The sequence below is a fragment of the Mesoplodon mirus genome, assembly GCF_964341445.2.
Source record: "Mesoplodon mirus genome assembly, chromosome: 12".
Lineage (NCBI taxonomy): Eukaryota > Metazoa > Chordata > Mammalia > Artiodactyla > Ziphiidae > Mesoplodon > Mesoplodon mirus.
In genome coordinates this window covers 73,546,161-73,566,210 of record NC_138988.1, presented here as the reverse complement: position 1 = coordinate 73,566,210, position 20,050 = coordinate 73,546,161, and the positions used below count along the sequence as shown (strand labels likewise).

The 20,050-nt window shown below is 52.0% G+C and overlaps 1 protein-coding gene across 1 annotated transcript; it reads left to right on the top strand.

The window, feature by feature from the left end:
* Window positions 1–364: 364 nt before the first annotated feature.
* Window positions 365–7,813, top strand: LOC309813668 (trem-like transcript 2 protein; the record flags this gene model as incomplete). The annotated part of the gene is made up of 5 exons (XM_082638726.1): window positions 365–419; window positions 2,755–3,075; window positions 5,828–6,248; window positions 7,328–7,434; window positions 7,719–7,813. 5 exons carry the CDS (start codon window positions 365–367, stop codon window positions 7,811–7,813), a joined length of 999 nt encoding a protein of 332 aa, XP_082494852.1.
* Between the last annotated feature and the right edge of the window lie 12,237 nt (window positions 7,814–20,050).

Below are 20,050 nucleotides of genomic sequence, written 5' to 3'. Positions count from 1 at the left end.
CATTCCTAATGGACCAGATTCCAGGAGGGAATCCAAAGAGGGTGAGGAGTCTTCTGACCCTGAGAGCCCTCCCTGGGCTGGGAGGCCCCGGACCGGGTGGAGCAGCCACACCTGCCTGAAGTTTTGAGTAAGAGGGGGTGGAAACTGCACCAGCCCCGCCCTCTCGCAGGCCCTGCGGGCCCCTGCGGTCTGCTGGTCACAGTGGGTCCCACAACTTCCTCACTTCCCTAAATGGGCAACTTCATATTTAGAACCCCAGGTCTTCCCTGGCAGCCCCAAGTGGTACGTCCAGCATAGGCCTGGGGCCCTAACCTTGGATCCCTGCCCCCTGCTGGACTTGTGCCCATCCCCACTGCACGGAGCCATGGCTCCCGCCTTCCTGCTGCTGCTGCTGCTGTGGCTCCAGGGCCCTGTCGCAGGTGAGAGGGTGGGTGGGTGGCTTACGGGGGAGGGAATGGTCTGCTCCTGGACCCCCTTCCTGCTTTTCCTTGCTCAGTGATCTTGTGGGGTTGGAAGAGGAGGAGACGGTCTGGCTGACCTCGTAGCTCCCCAGCAGAGACCGGTGAGAAGGTGCCCTCCTAGTATCTGGCCCCGGGCAAAGCTAACCCAGGCCTCACAAGCTAAGATAAAGCTCTGGACCCTCTCTGCATGGGCCCCTTTATCTGCCTGTCTTCCTCAGGACCTCTGACCAGGGCCACCCCACTTCCTTACACACAACAAGCCCTCGTCCCGTGGCCTCTGTCAGAAGAACCCTGTTTGGTTCCTGTGGGAATCATTACCTTACGTGTGTGCGCTTTGAACTTGCTTTTTCTTGGAATGTTGATGCCACGACCTCCGTCCCTATCCCCTGTCCTGGGGTGGGGGTAGGGAAGCAATCCCTGAAGCAATCTCTCCCACCCCACAGCTACTAAATGCTCCTTGAGGGGGCCTCACCCAATCCTGCCTTGCTCGCTGCCATGACAACCAAGTTACCATTTCCTGTTCAGTTCTGGGCACCTCCTGTGTGAGGGGTGGAAGGTGGGCACACATAAACACAGTGCCCTGGAGACCCGTTCCAAGGTCGCCCTATCTGTACGCCTCTCCCAGAGAGACCCGCTTTTCCAGGGCAGAAGAGTGTCCCCTGGGGTCCCCCAAACCTGCCACCTGCCAAATAATTGAGTTGGATCGTTCTGTTTAACTTGCATGGGACAAAGTGATACGAGAGAGGGCGTTACCTTACTCCAAGCCTCAACTCTAGTGGCAGCTGGGTTGGAAACTAAGGCGGATGTCTGGGGTGCTGGGCCCTTGGCTATCACAGCTCTGGGTTCCGTTGGGAAAGTCTGGAGCAACCTGCCTTTGGGAGAAGGAGACGTGCACTGAGCATGTACTACATTCAAGGCATTGTCCTGGGGCACAGTTCTCAGAGCCAGCCAGAGACAGAGAAGAAACAGAGACATTAAGTGATCTGCTCACATGGCTAGTCAGTGGTAGAACCCGAGTTTTAACCTATGTTTATTTAGACTCCAAAATGCCGTCCACTCTGTCCTACTGGGGAGAACTGTGTGCGTGTTTGCAGAAGGCTCGGAGGGTGTTAGAGGAGGAAACGCCAAGCTGAGGGTGGGTAGAGGGCTGGAGGGCCCTCACTGCAGCTGTCTCTCTCTCCCTGTCCCCTGATTCACCACCCCAGCCTTAATTCTACTCCCTCCCCATCAGACCACGGGTTATGAAGCTCACTGACCACATCTTCTTCCTAGGCATAGAAGGCAACATAGGAACAGTGAATAATTGTAGAATTCTTTGGTTTACACTCCATTGGGAGTGTATATAAATGTCTGAGCATATCGGATCTACGGGTTTTAGGTAACTAGAATATTTTAAAATTAAACATCACCGGGCTTCCCTGGTGGCGCAGTGGTTGAGAGTCCGCCTGCCGATGCAGGGGACACGGGTTCGTGCCCCGGTCCGGGAAGATCCCACATGCCGCGGAGCGGCTGGGCCCGTGAGCCATGGCCGCTGAGCCTGCGCGTCCGGAGCCTGTGCTCCGCCACGGGAGAGGCCACAACAGTGAGAGGCCCGCGTACCGCTAAAGAAAAAAAATTAAACATCACCTAGAATGAACTCAGACAACTTGCTATTTAAAAGGTGACTAGAGTAAACCTGTTTGTGAAACAAATAACTACTCGTAATATTTTCAAAGATTGAATTTTCTTATCTACCTAAGTTCTTTGTGCTCTGGAATTTCAGAATGATGACTTGCGTTTTTGTCTGTGTCTCTGTCTTATTGAGGGCAGGACCTGACTCTTTCCCACAAGACCCTGAAGACAGGGCTTATTACTCTCCCATCAGACTAGAAAATGCCGCAAAGAAAACGGCTGCGTCTGCTGAAGTTCCCTGAGTGTAAGGGCTGAGTTTCCTTCATTAGACTAGGGACTCCCTGTGGGCTAGGCCTGTGTCTCCACCATCAGACTGGGAGTCCCCGTAGGGCTAGCCCTGTATCTTCCTCATCATTTTAGGATTCCCCAAGGGCACAGGACTACTGACTGTCTCCCCCATCAGTCTGGGAACTACAGGGCGGGGCTCGTGTCTCCTCCAGCAGACCAAGAGCTCCCTGGGGGAGGAGACTGTGTCCCACTCCATCGGAGTTGGGCTGTATTTCTTTTCCACACTCTTGAGTTCCATGACAGCAGAGCAGTATCCACCTCCTCTCCCTTCACCACGAGCTTTGAGTTTCAAGATGCTTCCTTCCTCCTTTCTCAACAAGTCGTGTCTCCCCAGGTGCCCCTGTCGAGAGCGTGTACTCCAAAGTGCGGTACTTTGAAGGGGAGACTCTGTCTGTGCAGTGCTCCTACAAGAGCCGCAAAAACCACATAGAGGGTAAGGTTTGGTGCAAAATCAGGAGGAAGAAGTGCGAGACTGTGTTCACCCGTGTTGGGGTGCAGGGGCCGCGCTATTTGCTGCAGGACGATACCCAGGCCAAGGTGGTCAGTATCACCATGGCGGCCCTGAGGCGCCAGGACTCGGGCCGGTACTGGTGCATGCGCAACAGCTCTGGCATCCTCTACCCTCTGATGGGCTTCCTGCTGGAAGTGTCTCCAGGTGAGCAGGCCTGCTGGGGCACTGGGATGCTGGGGGGGGGTGTCCTCCCCACCCTGTACTCCACTGACATCAAATATAACAACAATAATAATCCGGGCTTCCCTGGTGGCGCAGTGGTTGGGAGTCTGCCTGCCGATGCAGGGGACACGGGTTCATGCCCTGGTCCGGGAAGATCCCACATGCTGCGGAGCGGCTGGGCCCGTGAGCCATGGCCGCTGAGCCTGCGCGTCCGGAGCCTGTGCTCCGCAATGGGAGAGGCCACAACAGTGAGAGGCCCGCGTACCGCAAAAAAAAAAAAAAAAATCCATTAATAGGCATGATGTACAGTGGTGTTTTCACAATTCCTTTCCAGACACCTTCATGGGCATTCTTGTCACCCTTTTACAGATGAAGGAAATGAGATCTAAAAAGTCCTCGCGGCTCTGACTTTGTCCAGGGTCACAGAACTAGCAAGTGGACAATATGAGATTAGAACTCAGGACTCTCTGTGCTTGTTTTATTCAATCATCTGTTCAATATATATTCACTGAGCCCTGATTCTGTGCCAGGCACTATTCTAGGCTCTGAGGATACAGTGGTGAGCAAAACTGGACCCATTCCTATCCTATGGGAGGTGACAGGCAATAGCACATTGTCAGATAAACAGTTGCAGATAACAATAAATGTTCTTAAGAAAATAAAACAATGTGATGACCTAGAAAGTTCAGTGGTGGGGGGGGAGCTACTGAATTAGTGGGGAATCAGAGAAGACCTCCCTGAGCAGATGACATCAAGCAAAGCCTGCGTGTGATGAGAGCTTTCTAGCCCTGTTGAAAGTGGGTGATTCAAAGGGCTTTCCAGGTGGGGAGAACTGCATGTGCAAAGTCCCTGAGGTGAGAAGAAGCTGGTCCATACTGAGTGTGGGGCAGAGTGATAGAAGATGAGGTGGGTCAGGCAAACAGCAGCCCTAAAGTCCATGATTTGGGGTTTGAGTTTTATCCTAGGTAGAATAGGAAGCTATGGGAAAGTTTAGAGGTGGTGATACTGTGCCTTGTCTTTAAGGTTATCAAAACTCTCCCTTGAGTGTAGAAAAAGAGAGGAGGGCCAAGAAAGTAGCCCTGTGCTCCTGCCACATTTATAAGATGGGAAAGGGTGAGGAGCCAGACAAAGAGCCTGCAAAGAGCAGCCAGTGACTGTGAAACTTATTATTCACCCTTCCCTGTTCCCCTAACCCAACTGCATCCCCATCTTCTGTTGGGTCTGAGCTAGGGTAACTGCTATCTCTAAAATATGGAGCAAATCTCATTCCTTCCCTCTCCGGTTCTGATTTAGCCCTAGGGAAGTAGTCGAAACCAATTTATTGAAGTCTTAATTTGTAGGGATATGAACATGAAATGGTTTTATTTTTCCCTTAGTGTATCCCTCTGTTGTACTATGTCAGATCTCACTTTCCATCTCTTAACCACAGTTTGGGACGATTCCAACTTTGCAGACCTTTTCAATTATTAGGAAATAAAAAATGCACAGGCAATTAAAAATGCGAATCTTCTAGCAATATATGCTCTTCCAGTCCCCCTTGAAAACCAGGTTTATGGCCCCAGGCACCTGAAGTGGAGAAGGGGGACTTCTGCTGTCCAAGTCCCCCTCCTTGATCTCAGGAGGTAGGGAAGGGGTACCACTCTCCATCACCTCCTCCTGGCCCTGCCCCTCCCAACGCCTTGGTATATTGAGGCAGGGATGAAGGACAGGGAAACGGTTGTGTGACTTCACTGACCCTTGTAGGAGGTCTCTCTCTGTTGGATGTCACTCCTTTTCTGCCCACTCTTAGATCCTCTGTGGCCAAATGCTGGCTCTCCCAAGGCACCTGTGTATGAGTTCTTTGAAAGGTCCTTTGGGGGTCTCTTCACACTGCTGAGTAGGATGATGTGGGAGATCTGGCTCCAGATCAGCCCCTTCCCCCATCCCCACCCTCACCAATGCCACTTGTTCTGGTTCCCTTGCCCAGAAAAATGGGTGCCTTCCATGGTGACCATCTGGCCCTCAGGAGTGCATCCTTGCGTGCATAGTAGTGGGATGCAGCAGCAGCCAACAGCAGCCCTCTCGCCCTCACCATCCCTCTCTATTTTCCTGTTCCCTGATGAGAAAGACTCAACACTGCCTTCTAGAGCCCTCTCAGCTCCTACCACTCCCTCCTCTTCCACCATCCAAAGTCCAACCTTCTTCTAGAAAATGGGATGATAAAGGCCTGAACTGATGCATGAAGGTGGCAGGACCAGTTCCTGTGTCTCTTAATAAGCCCCCAAGGAAGGCACCTGGCCCTGCTGCTTATGGCGTTCTTTGGGATCTGGGCCTTTGATGCTTCCTTGTCTTCATCTCTGGATCCCAGTCGCCAATCATGGAGCAACTGTGAAAGTTCATGTTCAACATCAGAGCAGAGAAATCTCTGACTTACAGGAATGAGGAAGGTCCAGGCAGTGACAAGAGAGATGGGGGTGGGGAGGGAAGTGTCCTCTTGGCCCAGGTGGCCTGACAGGGGACACTAAAAATTTTATGAAAGACTCTTCCTTCTTTCCTGTGCCTACTTCCTCCTCCCTGACCTCACCCTCTGAACAAGCACGCACCTGGTCCCTCAGCAGAGCAGAATCCTAGGTCCAAGGTCAAGGAGCAAGGCAAGGACAGGTCCTACCCAGACAAGTGTGGGGGCTGCTGGGAGCTGCTTCCAGCACCAAGGCCCCCGACTCAGTCTCACCTTCCTCCCTCTCTGGTCCCTCAGCCTCCACAACCAAGAGAAACACTCCTCTTACGAAGCTGCCCACCATCCTCCAGAGTGGAACTGTCGTCACAGCAGGCCCAGCCCTCACCTCAGGCCCTGATGCCCCTTTCACCACCAGCACGACGGTGTTCACACCTGGACTCCTCACCTTGGCTAGACTCTTGCCCTTCCCTGCCTCAGGGAGCATCAGACTGACCTCTGTGACAGGCTACGGCTTCACTGGCACCAGCCCCTCTACCATGGGGCCCAGGAGGACCATGGGGTCCCAGACAGTGACTGCGTCTCCCAGCAATGCCGGAGCCTCCGCTGCTGGCCCAGCCTCCACCCCCACTAAGGCTGTGCACCTGTGCACCATGGGATCGCCCACCACGGGAATGTGCCCCACTGGCAGGTCTCTCCTCAACCTATTATCCCCCAGCAGGTACCCGGGGGGCCTGGGTTGAATGCCATTTTCCCAGACATGGCAACAGTTCTTGGTGCCTGAACAGACCCCAAGGTGAAATGTTGCAGCAGACCAGCCCCTTTTGCCCACCGGGAACTCAGTTTGGCCTGTTGCTGAACAGGAGGTGGGAGAGGGAAGCTGGGATGGACATGGGACAGAAATGATGGCAGCGGGAAAGGAGGGCAGGGGCTGGGTCAGCATAAGAGTCTGTGGATGAAGAGGAGAGGGTAGGGGCCAGACAAGGGGAGCAGCCTGGGGAGTAAGAAGTGGGAAATGGGGACACTTTAATTTGGGTTCCCTGAGGAGTGGACTCTGAGGCCAGGATTCACATTGTATTTGGAACACTGGAAAGAGCATGGGGAAGTGAGACAGGGAAGGGAAGGCAGCAGATAGAGACCTTACTGAGGCTGGTTATCACTGGGGGCAGCAAGAGCTCAATCCCATTGGGAAGACTCTAGGGTCCAGTGTCTAGCAGCCACCTGGAGGGCAAGGGAGCTGGGGTATTTATATACCCACTCTGTTGGTTATTGGTAGAGGGCTGCCTGCCATGCGTGGCATGGAGAGTGCCAGTGACAAGAGAAAGCCCTCAGGCCCCCAAATTTTTAAATGGAGTTGCTGAGGACTGGTGTACATGGAAGTGATACAGCAAGGGAATATAGGCAGGGCACCTATAGCATCTGTTCCAGAGGACAAAGGCGGGAAGTGCCATCCTCAGTCACCACGAGGAGAGTAAGAACGTTGGTCTCTTCTGTCACAAATGGGGGTCTCTTAGAGCCCTTGTCCTCAGCAGATTTGGGGGAATAATGGAGGAGAGGTACTAAAGTGGAGAGGTGCTTCCCTTCTCTGGGGGGGGGGACAGGGGGCTTCATCCCCTGACCTCTGAGCATCTCACTTCCTTCTCCCACAGGTGGGTCCCCAAGGAAGAGAGGCCATCACTCCCCGCGGGGACTGGCAGGTTCCCCCTGGTCCCACTCCTCCCCCGTGGTGTGCAGAAAGACGTGGGCCAGGGCGGGGCACCCTGGTACTCACCTCCTGCGCACGCTGTCCTGTCTCCGCAGGCACCAGGACTTCTATCCTGCTGTGCTCATGGCGGTGCTGGCCTTACTCCCAGTGCCTGTGATGCTGATTGTGGTCTATGGGTTCTGGAAGAAGCGACACGTGGGAAGTGAGTAGAGCCCACCCTCCTGGCCCCCCGAGGACAGAGCGCTGGGGGGTTTGAAACCCTTTCTAAAGTGCCCGACTGCCCTTGGTCCCCAGACGGTGTGTCAGGAGGACTGTACAGCACCCAGGTGAGGGAGGTGGGTGGGCAGGCAGCGACAGCTCAGCGTAGCCTTCTGGGGCTGAGCCAGCAGGAAGCGGAGGGCAGAGGCAGAGGGGCTGCACTGGCCCAGGAGCTGTGGGTGGTGAGCAGGAGGACCGGCTTTTTCATCTCTGTCCCCATCCTCGCAGGCTACAGCATATGCCGTGATCCTGCCAGATCCTGGAGGGACCCATCCACAAGACCGGAGCCTCCGTGGAAGCCTGCTTGGTCTGAAGCCACTTAACTGTACGGTGGGGGGGAGCTTCTCCCAGAGGGGTCCCGGGAGACCAGAGGAGGAGTGAAGATGGGGACCTGTCTGAATTGGAGCCAGGCTGGGGATGAGGACTGTGCAATGCTGGACTCAGGCCTTCCCAGAACCGGAGGCTGCACTGCATCCTCTCAGTTCCCCTCGGCTGCCTGGAACATGGCGGGGGACAGAGGGCAGAGCAGGGGGCACCAGGGGGAAGTCCCTGGGGGTAGGGGGGAGCCACTGAGGTGATTCTGCTGAGAGCCACAGACTCCTGGCCCTGGCTGGATGGCAGAGAAGCCCCAGGTGTGCTGTTTGCAGACAGAGACCTCATCTCCCATCGGCCTTGGAACCTCTTACTATCAAGCTGATGGGGGAGGGGTGACAGCTAGGGCTGCCCTCTCCCCACCCGGGGCTGTGTCCTCAGTTTCCCTCTGCTCTTTTCAAGCGTCTCCATGCCCTTGGGGGAAGAAAGAGTCCAGAAACAGCCTGTGTCCCAAGGGTCCCACCCTGGAGGAGAAGAAGGAACAGTGACTAAGAGTTGGGGGTCAACAGAGGTGTTGGGGATCCCAGAGCTGTCCAAGCCCCCCACCCCCTCGGCCGAGTGTCCTCTATGGGGCCTCTGGATGGGCTCTGACCTGACTGTGGCTGCTTGACGGTCGAGTCCTGGGAGCCAGCAGAGCCCACACTCCTGCTGCTGCTGCCTGCTGGCCGGCCCCTCCAGGGAAAGCTGTGACCAGGCAGCTGAGAGCCCCTCACCCGCAGGACCAGCCTGTCCCTAGACTTGCATGCAGAGGCTGATCAGGGCTCTCTCCCCCAGTTCCCACACCCTGGCTCCGGGTCTGAGCTCCTGAAGAGAACAGGGGGCCCTTGAGGGTCCACTGGAGGGGAGGCCATGGCTCAGAGAAAGGGGGGTCACCTTCCCTCTGGGGACTCACTGTCCCCTGGGAAGAGAGGACCCACTGGTGACACAGCAAAGACAACTCAGAGCTGACCACAGCCTGGAGGACTGCCTGGGCCGGGAGGGGCAGGAAGAATGGAGCCAAGGAGCCTGGGCCAGGGGCCCAGTGGCCGGGGGCGTCTGCCCCTGCCTCACTGGCTCGTGCCTCAGAGTTGGCTTCTTCTGCGGCGAAGGCTGAAGACTATGGACTGGATTCCTCCCCTAGGGAGGGGTATCCACCAGCCTGGAGCCACTGGAATGAGAGACTGTGGGGGAGATGTGGCCTCTCCACCCTTGGCCGTGGGACACAGCCCTCCCAGGTGGGAGATCAAATGTCATAGTCAGGGGAGTGACACAGCTGGGGCCTTGGTGGGCAGCCAGCCTGCAGGTGCCACTGCAGGATGGAAGTGGGGAGAGAGGAAGGGGCAGGGGGCAATCCTGGGGGACAGCAGGGAGGCAGCACTTCTTTCCTATGTCCAGGAGAAGGCACTAGAGAGGAGACTCAGACTGAGGGACTGACAGGCCTGGTGCCAGGACACACACACACACACACACACACACACACAACCGTCCTCCTGATCCCGGTGTGTAACTAGGACGGTGTTTATTCTCCATCCTAAAACCACATGCTGACGACCCTGCCCCGGCGGAGAGCGGGATGTTAGTGGGTGCAGAGGCTCAGGACCGGGACCCAGGGATGCCACTTGTCACTGTGGGACCCTGTGCAAGTCACTAACCGTATTGGGCCTCATTTTTCCTCTCTTGTGCAAGGGGACACTAATTCCTACCTCTCAAGACTGTTTTCAGGATAAAATGAATTAACACGAACCTCATACACTGAGTAAAAGCCTCATGCTGCTTGGTCCTCCAGTTCTTTTCCAGGTCTAATGCTTGTCACATTCTACTTTTAAAACCATCAGATCCTATTTCTCTGTTTTGTACTTGATGGGAAGGGGCTAGGGAGGGTGTCGGGGGCCATGGTCTGGCTCCAGCACCCACGGGATGTTCACTCTGTGAGCCCTGCTCTGATCCCACAGGACACACGTGTTCTTGCTGTGAGGCCAGCAGGCAAGCCTGAGGTTCACAGTCCCAGTGGCTGCAAATGTGCTTTTCACTCTGCATCACCCTGCGGGGCTGGACGTCGCTCTGTGCAGCCCGGCTCCTCCTTCGGGCTGATGGGCTTCTTGCCCCTGTGCTGGGAGTAGTGAGGGCGGAAGGCAGCCTCGCGCCTGGGGCAGACCCTTCCCAGGGCAGCCCCCCTACCCCCACCGATTGACGCAGGGGGTCTGAAGCCCCTGCACCCCCTGCCACCTTGGCAAGTTCTGAAGGGTATCCCATCTCCAGAATGGCTCCCAAAGTGACCTGAGCTTCCTGTGGCCCAAGGGCAGCCTCACTTCTCCTGCCTGTCCTGCTTCCCCCACCCTTCTCTTCCCCAGCCTGGTCCCTGAGCACTTTAAACTTCCTGGTGCTAATCGCTGCCTCAGAGTCTGCTACCCACAAGCCCCATCGGCCCCTCTGCTTGTTGACAGGGTTGTCTCTTCTCTTTGTTGTTTCTCTATTAACCATAAACGGCCTGTGACAATTGTTTTTCTGTAGCTCATATAAAGACAATTTTTAAAAATGTGTTTGATTAGTGTGGCCTTTCAACAAACACTATGGAGTGACTACGGCAGGCTGGGAGCTGGGCCACAGGGATGACCTGAGGGGCAGAGATCCTTTCTCCTCCTCTCTCCCTCCCCCTCCTTCTGCACCCATCTCCCCCTTCCCCTCCCCTCTGATGTTCCTACCCCCACCTTTTTTCTCTCCCACCCTTGCCAGGGACCCTCCCTGCACCTCCATCCCTGGAAATGACTCTCCATCTCCCTTCCCCTCTTCCCTCAGTCCCCACGGAACTTCCCAATTCCCAGGCAGGCCTGGGCGGGAAGTTCCTGACCCCTGGGGACCTTGGAAGTGTCCCCTAACTCTGTCATTCACCTTCAGCCCCTGCTTTTCTTTGGTGGGGAGGAGAAAGTTGAGGCTTGGGAGGAAGTGGTAGGAGAGAAGGGAGAAAGAAGGAGGAAAGATAGGTTCTCAATTTGTTACCAAGTCCAAGCTTGTACTCCTTGCGATACGACAGGCCAATCCATGGAGAGACAAGTTGTCGGGACAAGGAAGAGCGATTTCATTCGGAAAAGCCAGCAGACAGAGAAGATGGTGGACTAGTGTCACGAAGAACCATCCTAGCCGAGTTAGAATTCAGGCCTGCTTTATACTAAAAGGGGAGGGGGTGTGGCTGGTGGCTGCAAACTTCTTGGTGCCAGCCAGACCCTGGAGGGGATGTGATAATCCTTTGTTCTTGTAGGTGTCCAGGCAGGTCAGGTCACCATGTTCCTGTAAATCTCCAACAAGACAAATGTGGTTCTGTGTTGTGCAACTTTGTATCTCTGTATGAATGGAAAAGTGTTATACCTTTAAAGGTCAGAGCCTTGAGAATGGGCTATTATGTATATTTCAGGCTATAGACAACATTCTTTTTTTTTTGGCGGGGGGGGGGGGGTACCCCGGCCTCTCACTGTTGTGGCCTCTCCCATTGCGGAGCACAGGCTCCGGACGCGCAGGCTCAGCGGCGATGGCTCACGGGCCCAGCCGCTCTGCGGCATGTGGGATCCTCCTGGACTGGGGCACGAACCCGTGTCCCCTGCATTGGCAGAAGGACTCTCAACCACTGTGCCACCAGGGAAAACCTATAGACAACATTCTTAACTCCAAGCAAAAGCAATAGAATACAAAGGTGAAAGTAAAAGAAACAGATCCAATATGGAGTCAGATTTGTTCTTCTGTATTACAATTTCACCATGGTTTCCTCCTGGGCTTTTATGGCTTTCTCCACCCCAGAGGGAGGGAGACAGGCTGACGGGGAAGAGGCTGGGCACAAGAGAGCCAGAGTCCCCTGGAGCCTTGATCTAGTCTCAGATGTAGCACCTGCAGCTGAGGGTCCCACCTATAGGCCAAGGTCTCCCCCTCTTCTCTAGGCAAGCTTCGGTGGATGGGCTGAATCCCCCTGGTTCTGGGTTTCTCTCCTCAGGGGCTTCCCTGCTCCCTTGCTTCCCTCCCTGCATCCCAACTCAAGAAGAGGGCCCATGGCCTGGGAGGCCACATACCTGCTGCCACCTGTCCTGCTGGTGCTCTTGGCCTCAGATGAGGGGCAGGCGAGGAGGGCAGAGGGAGCAGGGCAAGAGGAGGGGGAGATGGCTAAGTGAGATAGGTATGAGGGGGGCTATGGGGAGGAGAGGGCACGGACAGGGTGGCACTGTGGCCAGAGGCCGGCTCTGGGGCTCATTCTGAGTGTAGACACACAGAGGGTGGCTCCCTGCACGGGGGAAGCCCTCACCTCACAGCCCTTCAGTGGCGGTTGGCGGGGCTCCCTGACCTGAGGGTTTATTCTCAGGCTACTGGGAACAGAAGCCACAGTTGCTGTGTAAACTAGAGGACGAGACAACTCCGTGAGATGCTGGTATCCACCCCAGCAAGGCTTAAAGATGAAAACCCACGCAGGGAAATATCAGCACATAGTTGTACTGTATTAACCACCGTTCCAGGCTCTGGACAAGCCCCAGTAGCTTTGATTCTCTAGCCAGGATGACCTCAGCTTGGGCTTCTTCATCATGGCTGAATTCAGGGTAAAGGACTGGGGGTTCTATTGGTGTGGAATCTACGAGTCTTCCAGGAACTCTGGTCTCAGAACCATCTGTCTGGTATATCCCAGGGTGAGTTCCTTTCCTCCTTTTGTGTGCCTCTCAGACTTCCTGAATCACAAGATGTTAGGGCTGGAAAGGACCCTAAAAATCACTTTCTTCAACCATTTCATAGCTGAAAACTAGGGCCCCTTCCCCAAGGTCTTTGGTTGGTCGGGGGCAGAACCAGCACCAGAACTCAGGCCTGCTAGCTTTCGGTAGGTTCTTCTTGTCCCGTCACACACATTTCTCTGGGCCTTTTTGTTGCTACCAACAGGACTCCTCCATTGATGGGTGATGATTGCAGAGCTTCTTCAGGCTTGAACAAGACTGGCTTATTGGTCCATTCCCAGGCATCCCTACCTCGACCCTGACCCCCAACTTTCTCTCAAAGGGCTGTGCTCGAGATGGGTCACAGGTAACTGGGTGAGGGTCAAGAAATGTGGACAGGGGCTTCCCCGGTGGCACAGTGGTTGAGAGTCCGCCTGCCGATGCAGGGGACACGGGTTCGTGCCCCGGTCCGGGAAGATCCCACATCCTGCGGAGCAGCTGGGCCCGTAAGCCACGGCCGCTGAGCCTGCGCGTCCGGAGCCTGTGCTCCGCAACAGGAGAGGCCCGCGTACCGCAAAAAAAAAAAAAAAAAAAAAAAAATGTGGACAGACAGGAGACAGCCAGGTAGCGAGGCAGACATGAGGCCCTGGGGGTGGAGCTGAGAGGTGTAGCAGCCGAGGCCTCAGAGGGCCTGGACTTGCCCCTGATAGTAAGAGACCTTACATGTCAGAGTGGGAACTTTGGGGTCATCCCTAATCCAAGGCCCTCAGTATTCCTCCTGCAAACTTCAGAGTTGCAAAGCATCCCCTGCATTCTCTGCAATGGTCAGGGCTTGAATGACACCTTCCCAGACTCCTGCCCTATGGGAGCCTGTCCAGCCATTTGGATGCCTGAGGACCCAGATCAGCGGCTGGGTCATTCACTGCCCAAGCTTTGGCTCATTTCCTTCTCCATGTAGTGCATGGGGCTAGGCTCCGGGAGGGGAATCAAAAACCTTGAGACCCCATCCTCAGCTGGAGGAGCCCACAGCCCAGCCAGGAAGACAGACAAGTAAATAAAGGATTATGATGCAGGGTGGTAGGTAACATCATAGAAGCATGTTGGGTGGAGGTCCAGTGAAGAGAGGAACAGGTTGATGGAGAAAGCCAGGGTTTGGACTCTCCTGGGGGACTCCCCAGAGGAGGTGACACCACCTGGGCCTTGTTGGATGAACAGGAATTTATCCAGGGGAGACAACACAGGTTGGGAGGGTGGAGGGAGCCATTAAACGTTGAAAGTGTATGACATGTTCAAATGAAAACAGAAGAGACTATAGAACACATCCAATACACAAGTGACACTGTGATGCCTAATCTAAAATTGTGGCACTTCGGGCTTCCCTGGTGGCGCAGCGGTTGAGAACCTGCCTGCCAATGCAGGGACACGGGTTTGAGCCCTGGTCTCGGAAGATCCCACATGCCGCGGAGCAACTAGGCCCGTGAGCCACAGCTACTGAGCCTGCGCGTCTGGAGCCTGTGCTCCGCAACAAGAGAGGCTACGATAGTGAGAGGCCCGCGTGCCGCGATGAAGAGTGGCCCCCACTTGCCACAACTGGAGAAAGCCCTCGCACAGAAACGAAGACCCAACACAGCCAAAAATAAATAAAGAAAGAAAGAATTAAAAATAAATAAATAAATAAAATAAAATTGTGGCACTTCACAGTGAAGGAAATCCAACACTACTGAGCATAACACCTCCATTCATCTGCAGGGCCATGTGTGGCCTCCTTTTACCCAGGCCTGGGGGCTAGAAGTGGGGAGCCCTGGAGTGTGGGGCAAATAGATAGGAGTGCTCCCCTCCCTGTCACCTCCTCCAGCTTCAACACTGCTCACCACCAGAAGCACCAGGAGGACCACTGGTGCCATCAGCCCTGTCATTGACAGGCACTGTCCCCTCACCCCTGTCCTCTCAGCCCTTCATTTCCTCCCACACACTTCTGACTGTGCCAAATGCCTCCAACTACCACATTCCCACAGATACCTGGCTCTTGGGATGAAATGGAGTCTGACAGTTCGCTTCCGGTCACTTCACCTCTTTGAGCCTCACTTTTCCCATCTGCAAAATGGGACCAATAACATTCCCACCTTCATCTGGGGTTCTTACCTTTGGCACTATTGATATTTGGATATTATTCTGAACATTTCTTTGTTGTGAGGGCCCATCCTGTACATTGTAGGATATTTATCAGCATCCCTGGCCTCTACCCGTTAGATCGCAATAGCACAAATACCCCCAGACCGCACAGTTGTGGCAACCAAAAATGTCTCCAGACATTGGCAAATTTGTCTTGGGGGACACAACCTCCCCCAGTTGGGAACCACCATTTGACAGGGTTGTTGTGAAGATTAAATGAGATCATGGACTCAGAGGGCCCAGTGCCAGGCACGTGATCAGGGCTGCTTCTTTCTCCTCCTCCCCATTCCAGTCCTTCTCTACCTTTCAATACAAGCAGGGGAGCTATCCCGGAGCCGCAGGGGTCTAGGGAAAGGGCACACTCTGCGGTCACCACCACCCATGGCCAGATTTCTTCTCTAACCCCGCCTGATGGTTTCCAGGGGGATGATGACAGCGGAGGTGGCACAAGTGAGAGTCACTCACCCCGCCTTCCTCCTGGAGGAAGACCTCATCCTTACACACCTGTCCACCGGACCTCAGACCACCCTCCCTTCTCCTCTCCAACCCCTCACTCCATTTCTGGCCATGACACAGGTCCTATGGGCAAGGCGGACATCTCATTATGGCTGAGGGCAAGCAAGGTCCTGTCTAATAAAAACATTCCCAAACGAGCTGTCTGAGCAGGAGGCAGTGAGATTGCAGCAGAGGCTGCGTGACTCACTGGGATTTTGCCCAGGGGGCTTTAGCATCTGGTTGGCAGCTGGATTCGATGAGCTTTTACGTCACCCTGGAGAAGTGATGAATCTGCAGTTCCAAGTAATCTTTCCCATGATGTGGCAGAACATCACCCTTCTGCCCACATGGCCTGGAGTTCCCAGAGTTCTGAGTCATTCCTTGGGGGCACTTCTGTCTCTGTGTGTGACCATAGAAAAAAGAATAGGTGAACATACATCAAAATATCACTACGATTATCTCTGGGCAATGGGATCAGAGGAGGGAAGGAAAATTCCACTCAATAAAATGAAGAGGACTGGCTCTGGAGCCAGATTACGTGGATCTAAATCTAACTTCTACCTTATATGAGCTGTGTGATCCTGGGTAAGTTGTTTAATTTCTCTGGATCCCAGTTACCTGGAACAATAATATTATCTACCTGATGGGTAATAAGGTAATACATGTAAAGTATGTGTTTGCCTAGCACATAGTAAGCACTCAATAAATGTTAGTGTGTTTTAAGTGGTGGGATTATGGACAACTTTTACCTTTTTAGAGTGAATTTTCATATATTTTTCTGATAAAAATTAACTGAATATAGATTTTAAAAGATTTTATAAATGCTGAATATATTTTACATAGTTATTCTTGTAATAGCCATAATCTCCCTTTAAAGCTGGGCACCACCTAAGTGTGGCAGCTGATCCTGGAGGAAATTGCATGTGGCTTGAAGGTATGGTGCTTCAACTGCACAAGAAGTATTTACCAAGTAACTGTTGATATCATTTGCTGTATGTCATCTACTTAGTAAGCATGGTTAAATCTTGAGTCTTATAATTTCAATACTAGGTCTTTAAAAATTATCTATTTTTTCTAAATTGAGACTTAAAAAATTCTGCTAAAATTTTTTTTCGAAACAAGCAAATTTCACAGCAACTAATTTGTCTTTAGGACTATTTTTGCTTTCTACTGTAATTAAGGCACAAATTATTGCTCCAGAACTCCTGTGGATGTCTCAAAATTTAGAGTAATTTTAAAAGGGTCTCATGGCCAGATAATGCTAGGAAGGGCTGATCTAGATGCACATTGGTCTCAAGATTTATTTCCTTATTGATCCCTGATTGCCCAACACACTCTGGGTGTAGAGGGAAGGACTTGTGGCTTAGCTTAGACCAGAGCATCACAGGGAAACAGTGCCACCATGTGGGTCCAGTCTGTGCTGGAGGTGGGAATCAGCCCCTCCCTGGAGAAACTTTTTCTTTCTTTTCAGAAAGGCTGAAATTCTCTAATAATTCTCTTTCATTTTTAAGGCATTATGCGTCTGACTATGGCAAGACCCATTTCAGTTGGCAGACCTCTTTGGTCAAAGCCTGGCCTGATTTCTACCCTGATGGGCATTCTGACCTCAACTCGATCTTGAACCAGAAGCCCAAATGTGCCTTTCTGGATGAGATGGCCAGATATATCCCAGACTTTCTCTGATGACTCATTTGAGGGCCTTCCTTCACTCCCCAAACCCAGGTATTAACCTTCTAGAATCCAGCCACTACAGATTTTACAATATCAACATCACTTCCACATCTAGCAACAAAGAGGAACTACCTCTTGTTTATTGCATCTCCCTAGCACCTGGCGTGGTGCTTGGCATATGGTAGGTGCTTGGAAAATATTTGTAGAATAAATGAATGTGCCCCTGAGAAGAGTGCTCCAGCCTCTCCCATTCCCTTCTATAAGAGGGAAAGGAATGCCAAGAAGGAGGGGGCATTTGTAGGCCAAGTTCCCTTCCAGGAACAAATGGCTTACACAAAAGGGCTGAATTATCAATCATTTTAACAGGGTTCTTTACAGAGGAGTGGGCAAGAATAAGGGAACCAGTAAGGGAAGGGATCGTGATGCATCCAAAGACAGGGAGCTGTTAACACCCCCACAATTGAAAGAGCAGGGAGAAAGAATTGTGTTATTGGAACTGAGTGAGCACCAGAGCCATGGAAGAGGGACCACCAATAAGAGCTGTAGCTGCAGAGGAAAGCAGCCCCTGTTTAAACCACAGCAGATGTGGAGGGAGTAGGAGGAAGTAAAGACCCCAACTTATTTCTCCTCCTGGTCTCCAGACTCTTGCCAATATCTTCCCTTGACTCGACCCATCAGTAAGCCAGTAGGCTGGGAGCCTGGGTGATGCAGTCCAGAGGGGGTCAGTCTCCTTGGGACAGAGCAGGACTAAGCAGAAAGAGCATAGGTTGGTGGAGGGGGCAAGAGAGGAGAATAACCAGCACAGTAGTCAAGGATGTCAAAGGCAGCAGAAAAGCCAAGAAGGGGAGGACTAGGAGGAGGCCACTTGTGACTTCTAAGGATCAGATTCAAAGGCGCAGTTGAAGAACATGGACAGCAAAGCCATCTCTAAATTTTTTTTTAAATAAAAGAAATACAAGATACAGAAGCAAGAAGAACTACAATTCTGCAGCCTGTGGAAGGAAAACCACACTCACAGAAAGAGAGACGAAATGAAAAGGCAGAGGACTTTGTACCAGATGAAGGAACAAGATAAAACCCCAGAAAAACAACTAAATGAAGTGGAGATAGGCAACCATCCAGAAAATAATTCAGAATAATGATAGTGAAGGTGATCCAGGACCTCGGAAAAAGAATGGAGGCAAAGACAAAGAAGACGCAAGAGGGCTTCCCTGGTGGCACAGTGGCTGAGAGTCCGCCTGCCGATGCAGGGGACACGGGTTCATGCCCCGGTCTGGGAAGATCCCGCATGCCGCGGAGCAGCTGGGCCTGTGAGCCATGGCCTCTGACCCTGCGTGTCCAGAGCGTGTGCTCTGCAACGGGAGAAGCCACAACAGTGAGAGGCCTGCGTACCGCAAAAAAAAAAAAAAAAAAAAAAAAAAAAAAGATGCAAGAAATGTTTAACGAAGACTTAGAGGAATTAAAGAACAAACACCTAGAAGAATTAAAGAACAAACAAACGGAGATGAACAGCACAATAACTGAAATGAAAAATACACTAGAAGGAGTCAATAGCAGAATAACTGAGGCAGAAGAACGGATAAATGACCTGGAAGACAGAATGGTGGAATTCACTGCCACAGAACAGAATAAAGAAAAAAGAATGAAAAGAATTGAAGACAGCTTAAGAGACCTCTGGGACAACATTAAACCCAACAACATTCGCATTATAGGGGTCCCAGAAGGAGAAGAGAGAGAGAAAGGACCCGAGAAAATATTGAAGTGATTATAGTTGAAAAATTCCCCAACATGGGAAAGGAAATAGCCACCCAAGTCCAGGAAGTGCAGAGAGTTCCAGGCAGGATAAACCCAAGGAGAAACATGCCAAGACACATAGTAATCAAACAGACAAAAATTAAAGACAAAGAGAAATTATTAAAAGCAACAAGGGAAAAATGACAAATAGCATACAAGGGAACTCCCATAAGGTTAAGAGTTGATTTCTCAGCAGAAACTCTACAAGCCAGAAAGGAGTGGCATGATATTTTTAAAGCGATGAAAGGGAAAAATCTACAACAAAGATTATTCTACCTGGCAAGGATCTCATTCAGATTCGACAGAGAAATCAAAAGCTTTACAGACAAGCAAAAGCTAAGAGAATTCAGCACCACCAAACCAGCTCTACAACAAATGCTAAAGGAACTTCTCTAAGTGGGAAACATGGAGAAGGAAAGGACCTACAAAAACAAACCCATAACAATTAAGAAAATGGTAATAGGAACATACATATCGATAATCACCTTAAATGTGAATGGATTAAATGCACCAACCAAGAGACACAGGCTCGCTGAATGGATACAAAAACAAGACCCATATATATGCTGTCTACAAGAGACCCACTTCAGACCTAGGAACACATACAGATTGAAAGTGAGGGGATGGAAAAAGATATTCCATGCAAATGGAAATCAAAAGAAGGCTGGAGTAGCAATACTCATATCAGATAAAATGGGCTTTAAAATAAAGGATGTTACAAGAGACAAGAAAGGACACTACATAATGATCAAGGGATCAATCCAAGAAGAAGATATGAAAATTATAAATATATATGCACCCAACATAGGAGCACCTCAATACATAAGGCAACTGCTAACAGCTATGAAAGAGGAAATCAACAGTAACACAATAATAGTGGGGGACTTTAATACCTCACTTACACCAATGGACAGATCATCCAAAGTGAAAATAAATAAGGAGACAGAAGCTTTAAATGACACAACAGACCAGATAGATTTAATTGATATTTATAGGACATTCCATCCAAAAACAGCAGATTACACTTTCTTCTCAATCTTCAGGATAGATCACATCTTGGGTCACAAATCAAGCCTCGGTAAATTTAAGAAAACTGAAATCGGGGACTTCCGGGTAAGATGGCGGAAGAGTAAGACGCGGAGATCACCTTCCTCCCCACGGATACACCAGAAATACAGCTACACGTGGAACAACTCCTACAGAACACCTACTGAACGCTGGCAGAAGACCCCAGACCTCCCAAAAGGCAAGAAACTCCCCACATACCTGGGTAGGGCAAAGCGGAGAGATCCGCACACAGAGGATCGGTGCCGAGCGGCACTCACCAGCCCGAAAGGCTTGTCTGCTCGCCCGCCGGGGCGCGCAGCGTTGGAAGCTGAGGCTCGGGCTTCGGTCAGA